This window comes from Hemitrygon akajei, chromosome 10 (assembly GCF_048418815.1).
Source record: "Hemitrygon akajei chromosome 10, sHemAka1.3, whole genome shotgun sequence".
NCBI classification, from domain to species: domain Eukaryota; kingdom Metazoa; phylum Chordata; class Chondrichthyes; order Myliobatiformes; family Dasyatidae; genus Hemitrygon; species Hemitrygon akajei.
In genome coordinates, this window is record NC_133133.1 from 110,909,102 (window position 1) to 110,931,145 (window position 22,044).

General features: G+C 40.3%; 1 protein-coding gene across 2 annotated transcripts; it reads left to right on the forward strand.

The window, feature by feature from the left end:
* The first annotated feature begins 5,091 nt into the window (after positions 1-5,091).
* LOC140734574 (ubiquitin carboxyl-terminal hydrolase 15-like) lies at positions 5,092-22,043 on the forward strand. 2 transcript variants are annotated; one of them, XR_012100563.1, is made up of 5 exons: positions 5,092-5,215; positions 19,284-19,411; positions 21,134-21,204; positions 21,706-21,775; positions 21,923-21,984. XR_012100563.1 is itself a non-coding variant. In XM_073058731.1 (4 exons), the coding sequence occupies exons 1-4, from the start codon at positions 5,127-5,129 to the stop codon at positions 21,927-21,929; spliced, it is 294 nt and encodes a 97-aa protein (XP_072914832.1). In that variant the 5' UTR covers positions 5,092-5,126; the 3' UTR covers positions 21,930-22,043. The 2 variants fall into 2 exon arrangements, 1 of the variants encoding a protein (XP_072914832.1); XM_073058731.1 differs by lacking the exon at positions 21,134-21,204 and having other exon boundaries at positions 21,923-22,043.
* The last annotated feature ends 1 nt before the right edge of the window (position 22,044 follows it).

Below are 22,044 nucleotides of genomic sequence, written 5' to 3' on the forward strand. Positions count from 1 at the left end.
ATTTTCCAAAAGTAGCCTTACCAGCATACTGCAAGAACACAACGTAACATCCAAACCATTAAACTCAGTGCACTGACTCATGAAGGCCAGCATGCCAAAATACCTCTTCACCACCCTGCATATCTGTGACTTCATTTCCAGTGAGCCATTTCAGTGAATGATCCAGTATCTCATGATGGAACCTTATCATTTGAAGTGGGAACAGGGCATATCGGTAGGGAATTTTTATCTTGGGAGATTCCTCAATTCTGCCGTTTAGCAAGAATAAGGAGCTCATTTTAAAGAGTAGTGGATTCTGGTTAATTGGTCCATCAGTTCATCAGCGAAAGCCGCTTACTTGGGACAACCCTTAAAGAACAAAAGCTAGTCAGGGAAATGGGTGGGATTTCTTTCACTTCTTAGTTGGGTCAGGAGACCGTTGCCTAACAGCTTCTAACTAGTGCCAGTCGTGTCGCTTATGTGGCCGGTAAACACTACACCATGCTCAGAGTGAACAGTTTTTAAATTGCATCAGTGGCATATGTTTGTGTTCAAAAAGCAGTGATTTGGTGAGAAATAAGCTGTCAGACAAATTAGACCAGTCTAGCTGACTGCAGTTTCAAGCATTCAGTCTTAGAGATGCCAGAAATGGCCGGGAGGGAAAATGAAATGAGTTCAACAAGTTAGGAACTGTGTAGAATTTGAAGGTATTGACAATGATCTTGAATGTTACAATGCAAATGAAGATTTGGAGGACACAATTATCAAAAGCATTGTATGAAAGCAGTCCGTTATTCCCAGTAGGTGTTGCAACACTGATATTGTTCATTTATAATCAATCATCGGACATGATGGACAACCAGTGCAGTGCATTCATTGTCCGTCGTGTCCGATGACAACAGTGAGAACTGTGCAGGAGAGTTTTTTAAATGGAAAAAATGTTGCGCTGGGTCAGCTCCACTCTCAGTGGAAGTCCAGTTCCAGTGGTACGAGTAGTCATCACAAACTGAGGTCTTCCTCGGTTACAGTGGATGACCATGACTCTTTCTGTGCCTTATTAAGACTTTTATTCTCCACAAAGCGCTGCTGAGCCACTGCCTGGCCATTGGATCTCACTGTAGATCTCATCTGCCTAGTCCAACAGATTTGACTTCACATGCAAAGACAGCCATGTCCCTGTTTCACCGGGGTCTGAGATCCACCAACTATCCTCACCTGGTTTAGCCCGCCGGTCAAAGCAGTATACTGAGATGTGGCCGCTGTCGCATGTAAGCAAACATGAACTTGGACCAGTGGGGATCAGAGGTGAGTGAGCTCCCCCCGGAATGGACATGACAAGTCCCTTCACCAGAGGGGCCACCCTTCTCTGGACACCCCATACACGGGCAGCATGCATGGGATGAATTCCTCCATTGATAACTATTGGAAAGTAATACAAACCATTCAGTCCTGTAGTAGAAATGGCAGTGTTCTAATTTGTTCTGTATTTCATTTAAATGCATAATGTTTTACTCAGTTAAATGGTAGTTTGCCTTTTTTTAAGCCTTTTTAACTATTTCCATGAAACTTCGGCTAATTGGGACAGCCACTTGATTGGGCCAAACAGTGCTGGTCCCAATGCATCCCCATTAACTAGCATCCACTGTCTCTCGTTACCTCCACCAACATCACTAATACTCTCAGCAGCCAGGTTATTCATTACACCTGCACATCAGCTCCTTAATACAATTATCTAATCAGCCAATCACGTGGCAGCAACTTGATGCCGAAATGCTCGCAGACATGGTCAAGAGGTCCAGTTGTCGTTCAGACTGAGCATCAGAATGGGGGAAGAAATGTTATCAGTGACTGTGACTGTGGAATGATTGTTGGTGCCAGACGGTGGTTTCAGTATCTCAGAAACTGCTGATATTCACACACCAGTCTCTGAGAATGGTGTGAAAACAAAAAAAAAATCACCCAATGAGCAGTAGTTCTGTGGGCAAGAACACCTTGTTATTGAGAGAGGTCGGAAGAGACTGAGCAGGCTGATTCAAACTGACAGAAAGGCAATATGAACTCCAGTAACCACGCGTTACCGCAGGAGAGCTTCTCTGAACGCACAACACATTGAACCTTGAAGTGGATGAGCTACTGCAGCAGAAGACCACATCTGGGTCCACTGGCTGTAGAACACAGAAATGTACAGCACAGTATGCAGCCTTTTAACCAAGACATTTGAATTAAACTAGATCTTTTCTGCCTGTACATAACCTATAATTCTCCTTTCCCTGCATATCCATGAGTCTGTCTAAAAGCCTCTTAAACACCATTCTGCTATCTGGTTCTACCATTACTGCTGGCAGCCTGTTCCAGGTCCCCACTGTATACCTCTGTGTAAAAATAAAACTTGCCACTCATTTAAGCTTCCCACTCTCACCCTAAATATATGTTCTGTAGAATTTGAAATTTGTACTCCAGGGAAAAGATCCTGGCTGCCTACCCTACTTAATACACTACTTGGTCATTCAAGATTATATATATATGATAAAGTAGTGGTGGTCAAGGGTGTAGAGGGGTCAATGGGCTGATCGCCCTTACCACTTGGGGAAAGGAACTGTTTTTGAGTCTGGTGGTCCTGGTGTGGATGTTATGTAGCCTCCTTCCTGATGGGAGTGGGTCAGAGTTCATGAGGAGGGTGAGTTGGATCTTTCATGATGTTACTGGCCTTTTTCCAGCACCTTCACGTAGATACGTCCTCAGTGGTGGGTAGGTTGATGCTGGTGATGAGTTGGGCAGTTTTTTCTACTCATTGTAGAACCTTCCTGTCAGCCACGGTGCAGTTTCCGTACCAGGCGGTGATGCAGCCTGTTAGGATGCTCTCTGCTACACATCTGTAGAATGAGGTGAGTACAGATGTGTATAGTCCAGCTCGCCTCAGCCTCCTCAGAATGTAAAGGCATTGGTGAAGAATGTGTTCTGGGACTGTGTAAGGTTGTGTGTGATGTATACTCCCAGGAGTGCTCTCGTTGCCTGGCACCAGAACTCGAGCTCTTCCACCTTCACTCTGTAGGCTGTCTCATCGTCCGTGATGACCCCACCACTGTCGTGTCATCAGCAAACTTGACAATGCGATTGTTTGTGAGTTTGGCTGTGCACTCATGTGTGAGCAGAGTGTACAACAGTGGCTCCGCACGCAGCCCTGGTGGGGACCCGTGTTGAGGATGATGGGGAGGGAGGAGCAGTTGTGATCCTGACTGAGGTCTGTTCATTAGGAAGTCCAACACCCAGTTGCACAGAGGAGTATTTAGACAGAGGGGTAGGAGTTTGTTCACCAGGGTCAGTGACACAGTAGTGCTGAATGCGAGACTGAAATGCAGAATCAACATTCTGACATCAGTGTCCCTTGTTGTCTCAGTGTGTCAGGGTCAGGTCAGAGACATGCTGTGGCATCTGTCGTAGAGTGTTCTATCAGTAAGCATATTGGTGAGTGTCCAATGTGGCAGGAATGAAGTGCCATTTTCAGCCATCAAAGCACTTCATGTTGATTGGTGTCAGTACCACCGGGCATTAGTCATTTAGTTCTGAAGGTAGGAGTTCTTTGGTACAGGCATAACGGTGGCTGATTTGAAGCATGTGGGGACAACAGCCCAGATGAGTGAAGTGTTGGAGATGTCAGTGAGCTGGTGTGCTCCCTGAGTACTTGGCCTGGGATGTTGTCTGGCCTGACACCTTAAGCAGGTCAACTCTCTGCAGAGTCCCTCTCACGTCTGATACAGTGCCTCCTGGAAGGAGGGTGGCTATTGTGGCTGGCATTGCGTGGCATGTCTTCAGTTGCCCAGTCACATACGCCAGGATCATTATCAGATAGATGTTCCTGAACTTTTTTGTGCGTAGGCGGTCTTTGCCCTCTTAATTCCTAAAAGGAGGCTTCTCCTGGCAGTCTGAAAGCTGGTCTGTCTCCAGACTTGAAAGCAGCATCCCAGGCTTTTGGTAGGGACTGCAGCTCTGGGTTCAGCCAGGTCTTCTGGTTGGGCCGTGGGATGATGGTTCCTGAGGTACCAACATCAGCCGCACAATCAATGATGTAGCTGGCGACAAATGAGGCCTATTCCTCAAGGTCTGCGGCAGCCCGGCCTCCTCGAACAATTAGACTGTTCAAACCAGTCCTGAAACCTACAGATTGCCTCATTAGCCGTACAGTGATGGTCCGCTTGACCGGTTTCTCCATGCTGGGATTAACGTAATGGAGATTTGGTCACATTGAGGGCGTGGGCAGCTTTATAAGTACCCGCCACAAACAAGAGAAAATCTGCAGTTGCTGGGAATCCAAGCAGCACACACAAAATGCTGGAGGCAACATCTACAGAAAAGAGCAGTCGACATATCGGACTCTCCATCAAGACTGGAGATAAAAGAAACGTGCCTGCTTGTTTCTCTAGTGGCCACAGTGACGTGTTGGTGGAATTCGGGTGAAGTAATATGTCCTGCCGGTTAACATGACTGAAGTCTCCTGCAATTATGGAGAGACTGTCCGGAAGCGTGTTTTGTGGAGAGCTGGTGTCTTGCTGTTTATGCTCTGGGGAATGTAGACAGCGGTGATCAACACAGCAATAAACTCTCAGAGCAGGTGATGTCAGATGTTCAACTCAAAGTCCTGTTTATTGTCAGGTGCACAAGTACACCTGTCAGGTTTATTATCAGAGCCTCATAAAATGTGAAATTTGTTATTTTGCAGCAACATTACTGTTCAAACACAAAAAATACAAAATAAAGAAAAAATAAAAGTAAAGGAATACCGAGGTGGTGTTCATGGACCATGCAGAAATCTGATGGCGGAGGGGAAGAACGGGTGCAATGAAAAAGAGCAGCATAGAGCAGCAGATGCACGAAAATCACAAGAAAAACATTAACAAACATCATAAATTACACAAGAAACAACACAAACAAAAAAAGTCATTACATTTCCAAAAAAAAAGCCGCAAAACGCAAGTCCTCCAGCAAATGTGCAGGGTCGCTGTGAACTTGAAATGCGGGAAGACTGGGAGGTGCGCTGGACCTCCAGCGGGGCGATCCACTCGGTCCGCCCAAGGTGTTCTCTTGCCCGCTCGTTGGCGCGGGCGGCATGACGCGGGCTCCCGGCATGCCCCAGCCGGTTGCTGGCGAACATGGCGGAAGGCGGAGTGGCCGAGCTGGAGACGCAGCGCGCTGACACGGCGGCTCTGATGAAGACCCCGCTCAAGAAGGGGGACACCTGGTGAGGTCGGAGCGGAGGAGGTGGGGAGGGTGGTTGGCGGGTAGGAGACAGGCGCTGAGCGGGCAGGCCGTCTCCCTGAGACCGGAGTGCAGCGCTCGCCGGGGTTCCCAGGCTGGTCTTCCCCCCTCCCCCCCGCGGTTACTCCGCGCCCGGGCGGGCGGGGAACACAGCGGCCGCACCCACCGCTATCCCGGCACTCTATAGGCCCTGGCGCTCTCCGGGACAAGTAAGTGCTGGCTGTGCGGGGCCGTGGACAGCTGCAGTCGGCCCCGCTGGTTCTTGGGACGCTCCGTCGTTGTTTCAACATCGGCTGTTTAAACGATCCAACAAAGCAATACATTGCATGGTTACCAAAGGGGAAAAAGAAACGAGTCGGATGTGCACAGAGTTGAGTGACCAACTCCTGTAGACTGTTCAGTTTTGAGAAGTGATACCGTCATTACTTCCTTTTTTAATTCCATTATCTTGAAGAGTCTGTATTTATAATTTGAACTTGTCTTCCCGCATTGTATCATTGTCAGACCGCCAGAAGGAACTTGCTCACAGAAAGGAAGTACCTCGCAGAGAATGTCTTTTATATTGGTTGATGTAAGATCTAGCAAGGGCAGTGGGTGAACTATCTCCATGTCATTGACTCGTACGGAGATGCCTTTGCTAACGATGTTGCTTGCATTCGAGTGTTGCCCTAGATTTTTGTACAGTCGAAGCCTCGTCCAAGGCATTTTAACTCGGAGACAAGTGTTCTACAGACGGAGTTGTGGTTGTCATTATGAAGTGATGTGAAAAATAAGCAACGTGAATCAGGGCACTTTTGGTTGAATTGCCACTGTACATAATGCAAACTAAAATGGAGTCAGAAATACAGCGTGGAAAACAGGTCCTTCAGCCCAGCTTGTCTGTGCTGACCATTTGCCAATCTGATCCCATTTGCCTTTGGCCCAATACCCCTCCCATCCATGTACCTGTTCAGATGTCTTTTAAGTGTTGTTAATGTACCTGCCTCAACTACTTCCTTTGGCTGCTCATTCCACATATGCATTACCCTCTCGGTGAAGAAGTTGCCAGTCAGGTCTCTTTCAAATCTTAAACCCATTCCCTCTAGATTTCAGTTCCCTTTCCCTGGGAAAAGCACTATGTGTATTCACTCTATAGCCCTCTTGATTTTATACATCCTTGCACCTCTATATGGCATGAGACCCTTTGCCTCCACCAGAGAACTACTAAGGCTTCTGAAGCCACTGATTTGGTATGAGGCATGGAAAAGAAGCTAACTCTGTCCCACATGCATTTTGGTTTGGAACTAAGAATGACTTGCTCATAATGAATATTCTGATAATGTTGTTGCAGTTTAGGCAATCATCTCTTATTTAGACCATAAGACGTAGGAGCAGAATTAGTCCATTCAGCCCATTGAGTCTGCTCTGGTATTCCATCATGGCTGATCCCGGATCCCACACAACCCCATACACCTGCCTTCTCACCATATCCGTTAATGCCCTGACAAATCAGGAGACTGTCAACTTAACATGGACTTGGCCTCCAGCATAGTCTTGCAGAGCCACTGTCTAGCTAAAAAAGAAATTCCTCCTTACCTCTGTTCTAAAAGGTTGCCGCACAATTTTGAGGCCATGCTCTCTAGTTCTGGATATTCCACCATAGGAAACATCCTCCCCACTTCCGCCTTATCCAGTCCTTTTTAACTTTCAGTGAGATCCCCCCCACATTCTTCTAAGTTCCAGTGAGTACAGGACCAAAGCTGCCAAATGCTCCTCATATATTAACCCCTTCTTTCCTAGAATCATCCTGGTGAGCCTCCTCTGGACTCTCTCCAATGACAGCTTATCCTTTCTGAATGGATGATATCTGTACATTCAAAGTGAGGAATTTAAAGGAATACTTCAATAATGTGGCAACATTATCAAAGTGACTGAAATGCCACAGTTACAATTTGCATTGTCAGTTTGCAAGTTCAAAGAACATTTATTATCAGAGTATGTATACCATATACAACCTTGAGATGGGCATCTTGCAGGCAGCCACAAAACAAAGAAACAGTAGAATTCACGAAAAACCCCACACCGCAAAGGCAGTCAACCATGCAGTGTATGCAAAACAAAAGAACAAATCATGCAAACAATTAAAAAATAATCCATAGACCATGAACTGCAGAATCCTCAAAAGCAAGTCCGCAGCCGTGTAACCGATGCAACGCTGAGGTGGGTTGAGCCTCATGGAATAGTGAGCTGAACACCAGTTTGCATTTCGCCCTTCGTCTCGACGCTTTAATCTTTTTAATCTGGCTTGGCAGTTAAATCGACCAAACATCAGTTCATTACCCGCTCTCAGGCACAAGCTCCGCTGCTTCAATCCAGCCTGAAGTTTCAGTTCAGCTCTAAGTCCACTCCAGCAATGGCCACAGCTGTACCTGCATTCTCGAATCCTTCGGGACACACAAAAACACCATGTCGTGCAGACAGTTCAAAGCCATTCCTTCCAGCAGGAAATTGCAGGCTGCAGATCGTAGCCCTGAAAAAGGTAGAATGGTTAGTACTTTTGTTAGCTGCTTGCAAAGAATCACCTTGTCTCACCAGTGCCATCATCTTCCAGCTTGTCTTTGCTGACCATGGTGCTTGCCAATCTAACCGGCAAATCAAGTATATTCTATTAAAGGTTAGCTTTATTTCTTGCATGTACATCAAAGCATACGGTGAATTGCTTCGCTTTCTGTGAATGACCAGTACAGCTGGAGGGTGTGCTGGGAGCAGTGCACAAGTCACCTTGCTCCTGGTGCCACCATAACATATCTACAACTTTTTAACCCTAACCTGTATATTTTTGGAGTGTGCGAGGAGACCCACGTGGTCATAGGGAGAATGTACAAACTCCTTACAGACAGTGGTGGAATTGAACTGCATTGCTGACACTGTGTTAATGTTACACTAACCGTTATGTCATCAGGTACTGCTATTGAGTTGCTTTACGGATCTGTTACCATGTAATCTGTGTATGGAAACTGACATTCTCATTTCTGCTATGTTAAAGAACCAGAAGAAAAGACTCAAACGGAAAGTTCTCTAACTGTGATACCATGCTGCCTGTACAGCAGCCTCCACTTACATTGTCTTGAACAGCACCAAAGTTAGAACAAGCATCTCAAAAACATTTATTACAATCTTCGAATCAGAGGTGGAGAGGGTCAACAGTTTTACATTCCTCAGTGTTATCATTTCAGAGGACCTGTCCTAGGCCCGGCATGTAAGTGCAATTGCAAAGAAAGCACAACAGCACCTCTACTTCCTAAGGAGCTTGTGAAGATTTGGCATGACCTCTAAAACTTTGACAAACATCTATATATATTGACTGGCTGCATCACAGCTTGGAATGGAAACAACAATGCCCTTGAACGGAAAATCCTACAAAAAGTAGTGGATGTGGCCCAGTCCATCACGGGTAAAGCCCTCCCACTGTTGAGCACATCTACATGGAGCGTTGTTCCAGGAAAGCAGCATCCATCATCAAGGACACCGCCCCCCCCCCCCCCCCCCCCCCTCCAGGCCATGCTCTCTTCTTGCTGCTATCATCAGGAAGAAGATATGGGAGCCTCAAGGCTCACACCACCAGGTTCAGGAACAATTTTTATCCCTCAAACATCAAGCTCTTGAACCAAAGGAGATAACTTCACTCAACTTCACTTGTCCCATCATTGAACTGTTCCCACAATTTATGGGCTCACTTTCAAGGACTCTTCATCACATGTCCTCTGTATTTATTGCTTATTTATTATTATTTCCTTTTTCTTTCTGTATTTACAGTTTGTCTTTTGCACACTGTTGATGTGGTCTTTCATTGATTCTATTATGGTTGTTGGATTTATTGAGTATGCCCGCAAGAAAGTGAATCTCAGGGTTGTATTTGGTGACATGCATGTACTTTGATATTTATTTTGAACTTTGAAAAATGGAATCTGTAATCGGTTCACTGAAAGAGCCGGGATTTGTGTCGACATTGCGTGCAAATTTGACATGTCCAGCAAATCATCACCCAAACGCATAACGTTGGGAATTGAGGCTGAAGTCACTGTTAGAGATATGTTGAAGATTTTTTTTGAGAGGAACTGTCAAGATCTGGGAATTTGCATCATTATGGGGGAAATGCTGTCTATGGTGAATGACAAATGGAGAGATTTATTTTTAAAGAAAGATTAGCTTTATTTGTCCCATGTACATCAAACAGTACAGTGATAGGTGTCGTTTGCATCAAAGCAAATCAGCGAGAGCAGCTGGCAGTTGCCATGCTTCTGATGCCAACGTAGCATGCCACAACATTCTGACCTGACTGTACATTTGGAACCCCAAAAGGTGATTGCTTGTGTTGTAAAACGATTGCTCTAACGGCTAGACTACGGTGCCACCCTTAGTAATTCAGAGTTAAAGGAGGATATTTAGAGTCAAAGAATATTACAGTACTGGAGGTTTGAAATCAAATCAGGAATGTTTGAAATACTTGTAAGTTGGACAGGATTGAATGGAATTGCCATTTAGCCTGGTAGAAGCAGTGGAACATTTTGCAAAGTTGGATGGCAGCTGAGAAGTTGTGTTAAGTTGTTTGTAAAATTTAATTTTGTAAAAGATGATGAATTGGTAGGAAAGTCTTGGCAAATGTCTGTTCTTACTGGGAGTGAATCTGCCTATTTAATTGGTTTGTGCAAGACTGGAATGACATTTGAACTGCAAGTAATATTGAAACATAGATGTGCTTTAAATAAGGGTGTGTATATTGCCAATAGTTACCATTGCCAAATTCTCACTCTCATCTTCCCAGGGTATCACCATTGGCCAGTACTGGAATCAGCCACAAGTGTAAGCAGGTTAGAGCTGATAACTTTGTTGCAAATGCCTCCCCTCTTGATAACTTTAAGCAAGTACAACAGCACTTTTTGGATGAATATAACAAGAACAAAGCTCAAGGACCAGAGTGCCATCCATGGCAAAGTAACCCAATCGATTTGTATCCTTTCACCACCCTTGTATTTACTCCCTGCACTACTATAGCAGTACAGCTATAAAGTGCAGCATCATAAAATGGCTTTCAACATCTTGATAAGGCTTCTCTGACATTATCTCACAGACCAGTGACTTCTATCAGCTGGATAAATAAATGCAGCCTGCTTATGGGGTTACCACTGCTATGACATACATGTTTCTGAAAATATCACCATTCCTTCATTAGTTGGTCAAAATTCTGAATCTTTTTACCTAAAAAGTACTTGTATTCCGTCATAATCAACTGGTGAATTTTCTATTCCATTCCACTTTAAAACTGCTAGTTTACAGCAGGCAATACTATTTATAGCTTGGTGGTGCCCTTTAGTTCACATATTGGTCAGTGAGATATGGTTTGAGACATCTTGTGTTAGCAATCCAACAATCTTGAAATTCAGCAATGAAGAATTAATACAAATATTCAGCCACAAAAGAGCAAATGTTGCCATGACAACATTTATGCCACCAATACACACACACTATACAGTTTAACATGAAATCATGACACAAGCACAATTCTGTAACCTGATTTCAGAGACATGAATCCTCATGAATTGATGCGTATGTGATTTGCCATCACCGATGTGGCTTTTCTTGGAATATTTTCAGGTTATATAAATGGCATGAGAGGAATGTATACAGTATAGTTGTAATGTTGAAACTAGTTTCATAAGACTTAGTTGCCCTAGTGATGGTCATGTTTAACTGGTAGCATTGTTTTAGGTATTGTGCTCCCTTTCCAGTCTCTGGTATAAAATGTTAGCTGCCACCTGTGGCATTTTTGGAGCTATCCATCTTTGATTAAGAAATTAAATTGATTTCCTTGACACTTTAGTCTAGTTAAAGGTCCTGTGGCATGTTTGAAGAAAAGCCGGGAGTTAACTTAGTGAACGGCCCTTTCTGGCTCAATGTCAACAAGTCATTTGTTCAGTTTGAGTAATCATGCAGCATAAAACTTGTATCATGATTGCATTCAATAGTTACTGTACTGTAATTCATTTTTTGGTAAAAAGATGTAAAGAAAATTCTAGCGGAGTGGCTGCGCAGTAACTAATGCTCCTGCACAGATAACCTTTGTTGCTGCGCAGCTGGGATTTTCTTTTATGTAGTGTTAATTTGTCATTTCTGAGAAAGTTAAGTTCGGTTCAATTGAGATGTCCACTGCTTAGAAACAAAGAATTTGAAGAACTGTCAATTCTTGTTGACATCGTTGGAACATTTCAAACTTCTAGTGGTGACTGTGAGCCTCAGCTTTATGAATTCAGTCAAACGTAAATCCAGAAACAGACTAGAAGTGGAACCTTTGGATGATTCAATGAGAATTAGATGTATCTTTCATTTGAATATGAAATTAGTCTGGACAGTGTTTACAAACAATGGATTTGTAATAAAGACAGACAAGAAAAAGTTTATGAAACATAAAAGATTTTCTTGGTTCTACTTTATTCCATTATTCCCTTCATTTAATAAATACAATCAAAAGTATGATTATTTTCATTCTAAATATTCATAGTATGCATTTAAAAGCATTTAAATTGCAGCACGGTTTTCAGATGTGTTAAAATTTCTTGCTCAGAGCAATTGTTGGTTTGCACAACCTTTGCCCGTGACCATAATGGATATCTCCAATAATGTGACTAAACGTTAATTTAAAAAAGTGACTTCATTGTTAAACACTTCCCTATTGATTAAAGCATTTGAATGACATAAAGTTTCATTTTACAGTAGTGGAAAATTGTGCAAAGTAAATGTCTTAAAGTTTGAATAACTAGGAATCGTCACTGCAGAAAGTGAAGGTACATGCAAACCAAGTGGTGTCTTGTGTTAAAGTGTGAGAAGTAAAGTACGTCAGACAGCTCAATTTTTTAAAAAGTTTGTCTTCACTCATTTTGTACTGGCCTATTTATGATGTTTAATTTTTGCTTCTCAAGTAACACTTGGCAATATTGGAAATCAGAAAATTGCTGAGTCGGAAATGATAAACAAAAATCATGCTGGAAATCCAAAGTAACATGTACAAAATGCTAGAGGAACTCATCAGGTCAGGTAGTATCTATGGAAATGAATAAACAGTCAATATTTTGAGATATGACAGCCCGAGGGCTGAGCGCCATGAATGACTGAGGCATGTTGTGGCATGAGTGACAGTCCTGGTGAAGGGTCTCAGTCCGATATGTTGACTGTTTATTCCTCTTCATAAATGCTGCCAGACTTGCTGAATTTAGCAATATTAGCATGGCTGTACATTGTTTGACTTTCAGATAAATGTGACTCTAAGTAGTGTTTCTATTTCTGTTATTTGAAAAGGTGATATAAGAAATTATAGGCAACCAATAGTGATATTTAATTTGCTCCAATCTTCATTACAGAGGTCTAGCACTTAACACATTTATAATTTTAACACATTGTGCATTGTCTTCATTGTGCCCTACATTTTGCTCTGAACTTTGGTTTATAGCAATATGTCGCAACCTTGGGCATTGCAGTTAAGGCCATTGCACCTTGCTATAAATAAAGGCACACTTAGCAGAGAACAGATAACCAGCCAACAATGTTATCTTAATGTTCCTGATTCCTGGATTGGTGATGGTGTTTGAATTTTATTTAGAGTTTGTTCCACCATGATCCCTTGACATTAAATGTCAAAAGGTATTTCCTTCTATGGTTACAACTTGATAGAAACACAAGGCAACATCAGAAACAAGGCAAGAACAAGTAAAGAAGGGAAAATATATATTTTATTAGTCCATTAGTCAAACTATGAGCTATATATTCCCCTATATTTTGTTAGGAAATGGAGCTAGATTGGGTAGCAGGTGTTTCATGACAGGGAACTAGACTGTCAGGCTCTTTTTAAATGAACCAATTTATTGATTATTGTGTTATTGTTTGTTTATTCAATCAAACTAAATCAAGATTATTGGGAGATTTTAATGGGCACAGCAATCAAGTATGCTGTTTAAACATAGGTCTAGAACTATAAATGATTAATTCTAATTGCATTTTTTATTAATTTTACTTTATAGTATAACGTGGAGTCCACAGGCCCCCTCTATTAATGGTAGGGGTCCATGGCATAGAAATCGTTGGGAACCCCTGTCTTATAGCAATACTTGTGTATCTCCCCCTGCACAGTGAAATAGCAGGATGGCAGTATTGCCTTGCTTAAAGATCTAATTCTGCTTGCTTCCTTCCATAAGTGATGCTGCTAAGATAGAGGAATTACCTGTTATCAGGACTTTGTTTAAAGATTCACTATGTTTTGCAAGCTGGTACCATCTCAGTTTAATATCATTTTCAAGGGAATATGCTGATTTTTGTTTGAAAGCGCTAATTAGACAACTTTCCAGTGCCTGCATATTGATTGGCAGCTAAATATTGAAAAGGAGGTTGTATTTTGTGTTGAGCTGCTACTCTAGAATATCGATGTTAATTTGGTATTTCTCAAAAAAACTTGACCGTGAAACCTGCAGTGGAATAAAGTACCCATCACTTGAAGGATAGATATCAGAAAAAGTAAATGTTTCAAACCTATTGAGATGGAGTTATGAATATACAACCTCTGGCACAGAGAACCAACTTTTGCATTTACAGAATTTCATTTCTTCATATCTTAATTGCCAGAAATTTTATCATCTTTATTATACTTTTATCCCAACCCCATCTATCTTTCTCTCGCAATGTGGTTGGGCATTAAATTCACATATCTAATTTTCACCTCATGGCTTAATTTTCCACATGCTGTGGTAAGAATTTTTCAATCTGGTTAGATATGGAGATAATGTTTGCCTGCTCTGCTTTCCCAGGTAGACATTGCACTTGTTTTGAATTTTTAACTATTGCAGACCATACCATGAAGATGCAGTCTGAGCAAGTGTAGATGTATGAATGTGAGCACAAGTCTCTGTGCATTGATACTTGGTGAAAGCATCTGGATTCCTCACTTAGGGGAGTATGATGTGTGTTCTGCAACTGTAGGTTAATGTTTCTTTTAATCCATTTGTTCTAAGAATTTTGTAGTGGCTGTCAGATCTTCTTTCACTAGATAGTGAATAAGGAATAGGGTGATCATTTGATCAATTTAGTTAATCAGTTGACTAATCTGTTTACATCCTGCTATCTCCCATCAGGGATTTGGAACATCATCATCATTAGTTCCAAAATAATTCCCTAGCTCTCTTGGAACTTCAGTCCATATTTTGTCTGTCTTCTCTGTGATGAGACACTTCTTGATATTGATCATACTTTTACTGTTACCTAGTTTTAATATAAAACAAAAGCAGAAAATTCTGGAAATAGATTTTCTAGTTTCAGTTTAGTCCCCTTGTCTTGGTCTGACTTGTTTCAATTTTCGTTTTCGGTTTTGCATACTGCTATAAGAGTAGTATGGTTTTGAGAAGAAAATAGTAAACTGTACCTGGATTTTTCAAGAAAAAAAATAAATTACTTTAAGACAAGCCAATAGTAATTGTGAATTAACTTTAAAAACTGTTTCCCTCTGAAGAACTTAATATGTGGATGGAAATTCTAATTTGACATGGTTTATAGAGCTTGTTCAATAAAGAGCATAGCAGAATCTTGTCACTAGAGACAGATAAAGGTAGGCACAATGATACAAAGGTTTTCACAAGACAACAAGGCAGCATAGCAGTTAGTGCAACACTGTTACAGCTTGGATGTCGGGAGTTCAGTTCTGGTACCATTTAGAAGGAGAATGTATGTTCACCCCACGACCGCATGGGTTACCTCCAAGTGTTCCGTTTCCTTCCACAGTTCAACATGTACGGGTAAGTAGGTTAATTGGTCATTGTAAATTGTCCTGTGTTAAATAAGTGGGTTGCTGCACCATGCATCTCACTGGGCCAGAAGGACCTGTTCTACGCTGTGTCTCTAAATAATAAGTACCAGGAAAAGGTTAAAGTGTTGTACTTCAGTGACTAGTGAAAAATGAACCTCTATTTCCATAGAATTTGCCGATGTAGAGTATTATATTGGCAGCTGGGTGTGCTGACCTTGGACTTGAGCTTTGCTGACAACATTAGTGGAAGCGTTTAGACAATCAAAGCTGTAAAATACCTCACTGATTTAGACTGGTAACAGATGGAGAAATGAGAATATTGTGTGAAGTAATGTATTCCCTCTTTGAGAAGGTGCAGAATGCAGAAGCCTGGAGGTGAGTTATACAACTCAACAATTCCATGCAAATGTAATTCCATTTCATAAGTTGGGTATGAAATGCATACGAAAAGGTTTGAGACCAGGCATAGGTCAAGAAACATGCTGTTTATTGGTTCTGTCATGGAAAATGCCTGGATTTACTGGTGAAGTAATGACCTTCAGAGCTGTTCACAAATTCATGTCACTTGATCCCTGACATCCAGTAACATCAAACTGGCTGAAAGGCCAACCGTATTGAAGAATTCCTGCATCAAACCACATCATTTTCTAAGAAATATATTTATTCATTTTTATGCAAGAAGTAATTTTGGAGCATTTGATGAAGATAAAGTATAAGAATTTTGGAAAAAAGTATATATTTTTTAAAATCCAAGATATATTTTCACAAACAGCAGTATAGGTAGAATTTGTTAGGTGATAACTTAATAAATAAATGATCTGTATGGATGACATGCAAAATGGAAGTTTTTCCATGCACTTATAAACTTTGTTTTGCATGTCATCCATACAGATCATTTCATCATATCAGTGCATTGAGGTTGTACAAAAGAAATAACAGAATACAGTGTTACAGTTGCAGAGAAAGGCTATATGCGTAGGAGCATTTCAGTTACTGTGCAGCCATACACCCGTGCGGCTTAGAGGGAACAGTGCTTGCAAATCTATTTAAGCATTTATCAACATTTCATATACAAAGCATAGATTTATGGAATACCCTTTTAGCACTGGCATTTTATAAATATAGAAGTTTTGTTAGTTCACTGTTTTCAGGCCATTATGTTGGAGAAGGCTGCAAATTGATCTGGAGAACTTTCCTCTGGTTAACAATAGATTGGTGAAGTTTAAATTGGTTACAGGATAAGTGAATGTTACCTATAATTAAATTATCTTTGCATACACACATTGAAATAAAAATTAAGATGAGAGTATTTAATATTCTCTCCCAGCCATCATAAATTTGAGGACATCTTAATGCTCACAAGCTAGTTCATCTGTTGTTTCTATTCTAAACAGCAGCTCTTAAGTTCCTCCATGCCAAGCCCATTTGTCCTCTCCACCATCACCTCTAGATCTACACCCTTTCATGTTCTGGATTCTTCTCCACCATTGACAACCAATTCTTCAGCTGCTTATAACCTAAGTTTGTTTTTTCCCCCCCCCTCCATTTCTCAGTATTTCTTTCTTTATAACACACGGGTTAAAAGCAACTTGCCGATGATCCCTTTATACTCCTTGTGCAACTTTGTACTAAATTTAGTTTGGGAAACACATTGAGACTTTCCACTTCATCAAAGGCCATACAAGTTGTCATATCCAGGGATTATTAGAGCATCAAAGACTTTGCTACGGGAATTGTTGAGTCATACATCATTGTTTGCATCTCTGATCGAAATCTCATTAAATATTTGAAGCATGTAGGTGGAGGAAGAGGGTAAGGAAGGTGTTGGAATTCACCCGGAACATTCAGAAATAAACCAATGTGGTGCTCACACTAGACCTTTTAGAAGTTAAACTTATTCTTAACTTTGTTAACTTGGGATCTCTGATATTCTCAGTGCTTGCATCTTTACTGATGCAAGTGTATCTGTAATTTTAAAAGGAGGTTTCTAATGATCTATTAATAAACTTCACTAACATTTGTAAATTTCACTTAAAAATTGTGTAAAGATTTCTTAAAAATTTGCAAATCAATAATTGGCTAAAATATCTTTAGAGATTATATGTGTGTGTGTGTGTATGTTTGGAATGCCATGAAGTTTCTTAATTTTGAGCCAACTTTGCAGATAAGGTGCTTTTTGCATTGGTTTAGGTGTCACTTGCATGTGTTTGACTATGCAGATAATTTTATTATAGGAAATAATGTTTTGCCTTCTGCTGCATATGAGCATATTTTGTTAATGTCAGTTAAACAAATAAAAGCTTGCATAATACTCGACCAAGTAGCTGTGTTTGGAAATGTTTGTCCCAAGCAGCTTACCGAAACAAAATTTCTGATTTCTTTTCTAAAAAAAAGTTTTAAGACAAAAAACTGGAACTGTCTTGACATGAACTATATTGGGTCTTTTGTTGTGTACAGGTTCAGCACTGCTGCAATATAATCAAGCAAGTGTAAAGAAACTGAAAGACAAAGGACATAAGGGAGGACAGATTGTTCAGATTTTAAAATGTTTTAAGATAATGGGGGGCGAAATGGCAAATGAGATTTTGAAATTTGTTTTTTCTGCTTTTGATTCTGGGGTTTGAGATATTGGAAGAAAATGAGCATTGAGCAGATTTTGCTCAACTCACTTTGGATAATCAGATGTATTCTGTGTCCAACTCAGGAGAACATTTCTGGACAATGCATGTGGCTTACTCAACTGTTTGTAGAAAGGTTGTGGAATTGTGGAATTGAGGCGATGATATTTTTTTGCCTTTCTTGTTCAGAGCTGTGCCCAGGAACTCCCTTTATCTCACTTCTTACAGATTGTTAATTTATACTTTTGTAAAAGATTTCTATTCAGTTGTACATGAATTTAAAAGCAGTTAAAATTCAGTAAATTCCATAGCTCTTTTTGGTTGTTCCCAAAACAGGAAGTGATGCAAAAGAACTTCCTGGGCACATCTGCGAAGAAGAAATACAAAATGGCATCTCCTTGTGTTCATAGCCTAAGTGAACTATCTCCAATTACTGATACCAACAAATTTTGTCAATTGGACACGGGGGAAAAAAATGAAATAGCGGTAAGTAATTATTCAGCATGCCCTATTGGAATTTATTTCCTACCCCTTTTTGTATCTAACGAAAGTGCCAGATGTTCAAAGGCTAGTCAATATATCAAATTCTGGACACGCAGAGCAAAGGTATATTTCGCTTGAACAGCACAGTAACTTCAAACCTGAAGCATGGTGCACACTGCTCTGTAGTACCTTCCTTTGAACTTTTACAAAGATTGATTTTTTTTCACCACTTTCCCCTTCACCTGAACTCGATCTATGCTAGGAATAGAATTGTGGAGCATGTAATGTGGGTGGTCAGTATTTCCCTGAAGCCTTGTCCAAATTGTGGTCTGAGTGATTGTAATCAGCTGTTAAGTCATTGGTTGTCTTAAGATAAGTTTTTGTGTCACATTCGGTACTCATAATGTGGTCTCCTCAACTTTGGAGAAACCAAACATAGATTGAGTGACTGCTTTGCATTCCACAAGGGCCATCATGAGCTTCAAGTCGTCTGTCACTTTAATTCTCCTTAGCTCTTACACTCAAGCAGAATAAAGGCCTTTCTTCAGTCTCCTATGTTGATTTCCACAGATATGGGTATACCTTTTTTTTTCCTGTTTTTCCAGTCTTCATCTAGTTTTTAAAATTATTATTAATAATTATCACTCTCTTAGTTTGTATCTCTTCTCTATCCTTTCCACCCTTCCCTTTTCCTCCCCATGTTAGCTCACTTCTCCAAATCTAATGATGAAACCTTGACCTGAAGTGCAGATGACATCTCTCCCCAGCTTGACCTGCTGAGTGGTTCCAGTATTTGCTCTTTTGGTTCCTCTTTTTCTATCATTCATTTGTGTTTTTAAGCAAACAAGGAGCATTGGCCAAGGTTGATTTTTATCCTCCAAACTGGTAATTCCAAACTATATGAGCCTGGTCCTTTCTAATCTTATCTAATTCAGTTCCAAGCTGGTTCATGTAACTGAGTCATCTGGATAATCTTTAACAGTACTTGTTTACCTAAGGTGTAGTTGCTTATTAATCAAAGCTTTGATTATTATATATGTAATCCAATTTGAAAACCCCTCTCCTTTTCAGTTTTCTTACCTATGATAACAGCGTTCTTTTAACACAGCTCTCATTTATCATCACAGGTATCTGGTGGATAGCCGCTGGTTTAAGCAGTGGAAGAAATATGTTGGTTTTGATAGCTGGGACAAATACCAGATGGGAGATCAAAATGTGTATCCTGGTCCTATTGACAATTCTGGGCTCCTGAAAGGTTTGGCTACTTGTTTTTTTAATGCAAAAAAATCCATGCATGAATAACTTGATAATTGTTTACTTTGTAATATTAGCAGCATCATAGAAGATTGCTGTGTAGTTGCTAGCCAATATGTCTTCAAGATACATAGATATATGTAGAATGGTTAAAAACAGTTCTGGATAAATACTGTTCAATTAGCTCTGCCAAAGATCATTTTAAGTCTTCACAAATAATATTTGCCTTGCACTGAAAACTTTAAATATTAAGCTGACCTACCTGAGCTGATGAACTGGGCACCAGTGATATTATTAATATTATATAAATTATTATCTGCAATTATTGTTCTCTGCTTTTGGTCATCTTTAATGTATTTTCCTCAATTTGCAAATGCAACAACCTGAAATCTCTTTGGGCCTAAACTTATGCTTGTTATTGAACAGAGATGACGGCAGCATTGGCTCCAGTCCTAAGTGTCTGAATATGGTTGAAATGGAATGAGACCTTCGGCTCACTTTCACCAACTAGTATGCCGCATTAGTTAGTGTTGACGTAGTTGTGTTTGCGTTTGTGGAAAAGTGTACTAGTTCCGTTGTTAAATGTGTACCTTCAGTCAAGTTACATGAAACACACCTATTTTACTTAATCATTTATTCAGTCACATAAAAAGTTGAAAAACAATTAATATTAAGCGGATTTTCACTTGCCAAGCCCTGTCATAGAGCATCATCAGCTGGCTTGTTTAGTCATGTTAAGCTTCAATTGTTCATGTTGTTCTAGCCCAATAGTATGTTGCTGCCGTGTGGTACTCTGCAGTGCAGTACTTGCTTTCCGGCAAGGCAACTGAAAAAAAATCTTCAAGATTCTGGATTATTTAATGTCATTTCTAGCACAGGAGAATGAAATACAGGTAATTGTGACTCCAGATCTGATGTAGCACAAAAAGAAATTCTATTAGATAAAGAACAAGATAATAATTTTAAAAGTACAATAAATATAAGTACATAAGAAGGCTTTTATATACATTGACTGTATGTACATAAAGTAACACTAGGTACAGGAGTATCTATACATAAGGTGACTGATAGGAAAAGATGAAGTAGTGGTGATGGGGGTGTGGAGGGGTGGATTATTTGAAATAAATCATTATTATTAAGTCATTGTCAATGAAATGGGTTATGCTCATAAGTGTACTATTTATGGGTGCTGACTATGTGCACGTTGGCTGCTTCATTTCCTATCTCGCAGTCATTGAGAGATAAAATTAGAAATAAAGCCAGGATGTAGTATTGCATAGTAATATATTTAATATGAAAAGATTGCAGTGGAAAATAAAGTACAACTTTTTATTTCAATTAATATGCTTCCAAATAGACATTAAAATCAGCAAGTTTACTTCAGAGATTGTGCAAAGGTGTCTAGTTTAATCTCTTTTCATACTAGAGGAAGAAAATCAATATGTGATGTTTGTTGACTGGAATGAACTATTTGGGGAGAGGTGCAAAAATAAGAGTTGTTGCAGAACGTAAAGCTATGCAAAATTAGGAGGCTGTAAGGAAGGATTTAGTAGTGGGACCTGGAATGAGTCTTAACCAAGAGATCCTGCAGATGCTGAAAATCCAGAGCAACACACACAAAATGCTGGAGGAACTCAGCAGGTCAGGCAGCATCTATGGAGAAGAATAAACAGTGGACATTTTGGGCTGATACCCTTCATTGACTGTTTATTCCTCTCCATAGATGCTGCCTGACCTGAGTTACTCCATCATTTTGTGTGTTGGCCTGGAATGAATCTCCACTGTTACCTAGAGGTGAGGAGATGGATTCCTGCAGGCATACCTGCGCAAAAATTTGCTGAATGGTTGGTACATGTATGGAATGGACTTGTTTAGAAAGTGGTGGTGTCCGTGCACAAATTCCATCCTACCTCACCCCATTCCCCCCCATTCCAAAACTAAAGCACCATGAGATAAAGCCCATCTATAGCGAAGTTACACATAGGGAAGGTGAATAGTTGGATATTTTTTAGGCAGAATGAATGTGCTTAATGATTTGCTCATTATAAATGTTTAATTTTTCACATTTGATTATAATTTATACTCAGAAATGATATTGTAGGTTTAATGTAAATTTTACATTATTGAAAGCAATTACAAAGCATAACTGTATGCTTAGAAGTGGTAAAGTAAACACTGGTATGTTTAGTATCAAATTTACTAGGATGCAAAAAACCGTTTGTATAGAATGATAAAGTTAGTACAGTTTAGAATCTGGCAATTCAGTCCACCGTACCTGTTCTTTCTCTTTGGTAGAGCTATTGAACAAGTCCAATTCCTCTATCTTATGGATACAGCGAACATTGTCTCATAAGACGCAAAGCAGGTGCAAAACTTTATGTAAATATTATTAAATAGACCCAATTCTAGCTTAATTGATGATTTTACTGTGTTGGATTTCTGAATGAGCAGATTAGAATATATTGACTTTGACCTTTTTGAGATTTGTGTTTCTGCATTTGCTCTATTGTAGATGGTGATTCACAGGCCCTAAAGGAGCATCTCATAGATGAGCTGGATTACATACTGGTGCCTACAGAAGGCTGGAATAAGCTGGTCAGTTGGTATGGACTGACAGAAAGTCAGGAACCTATT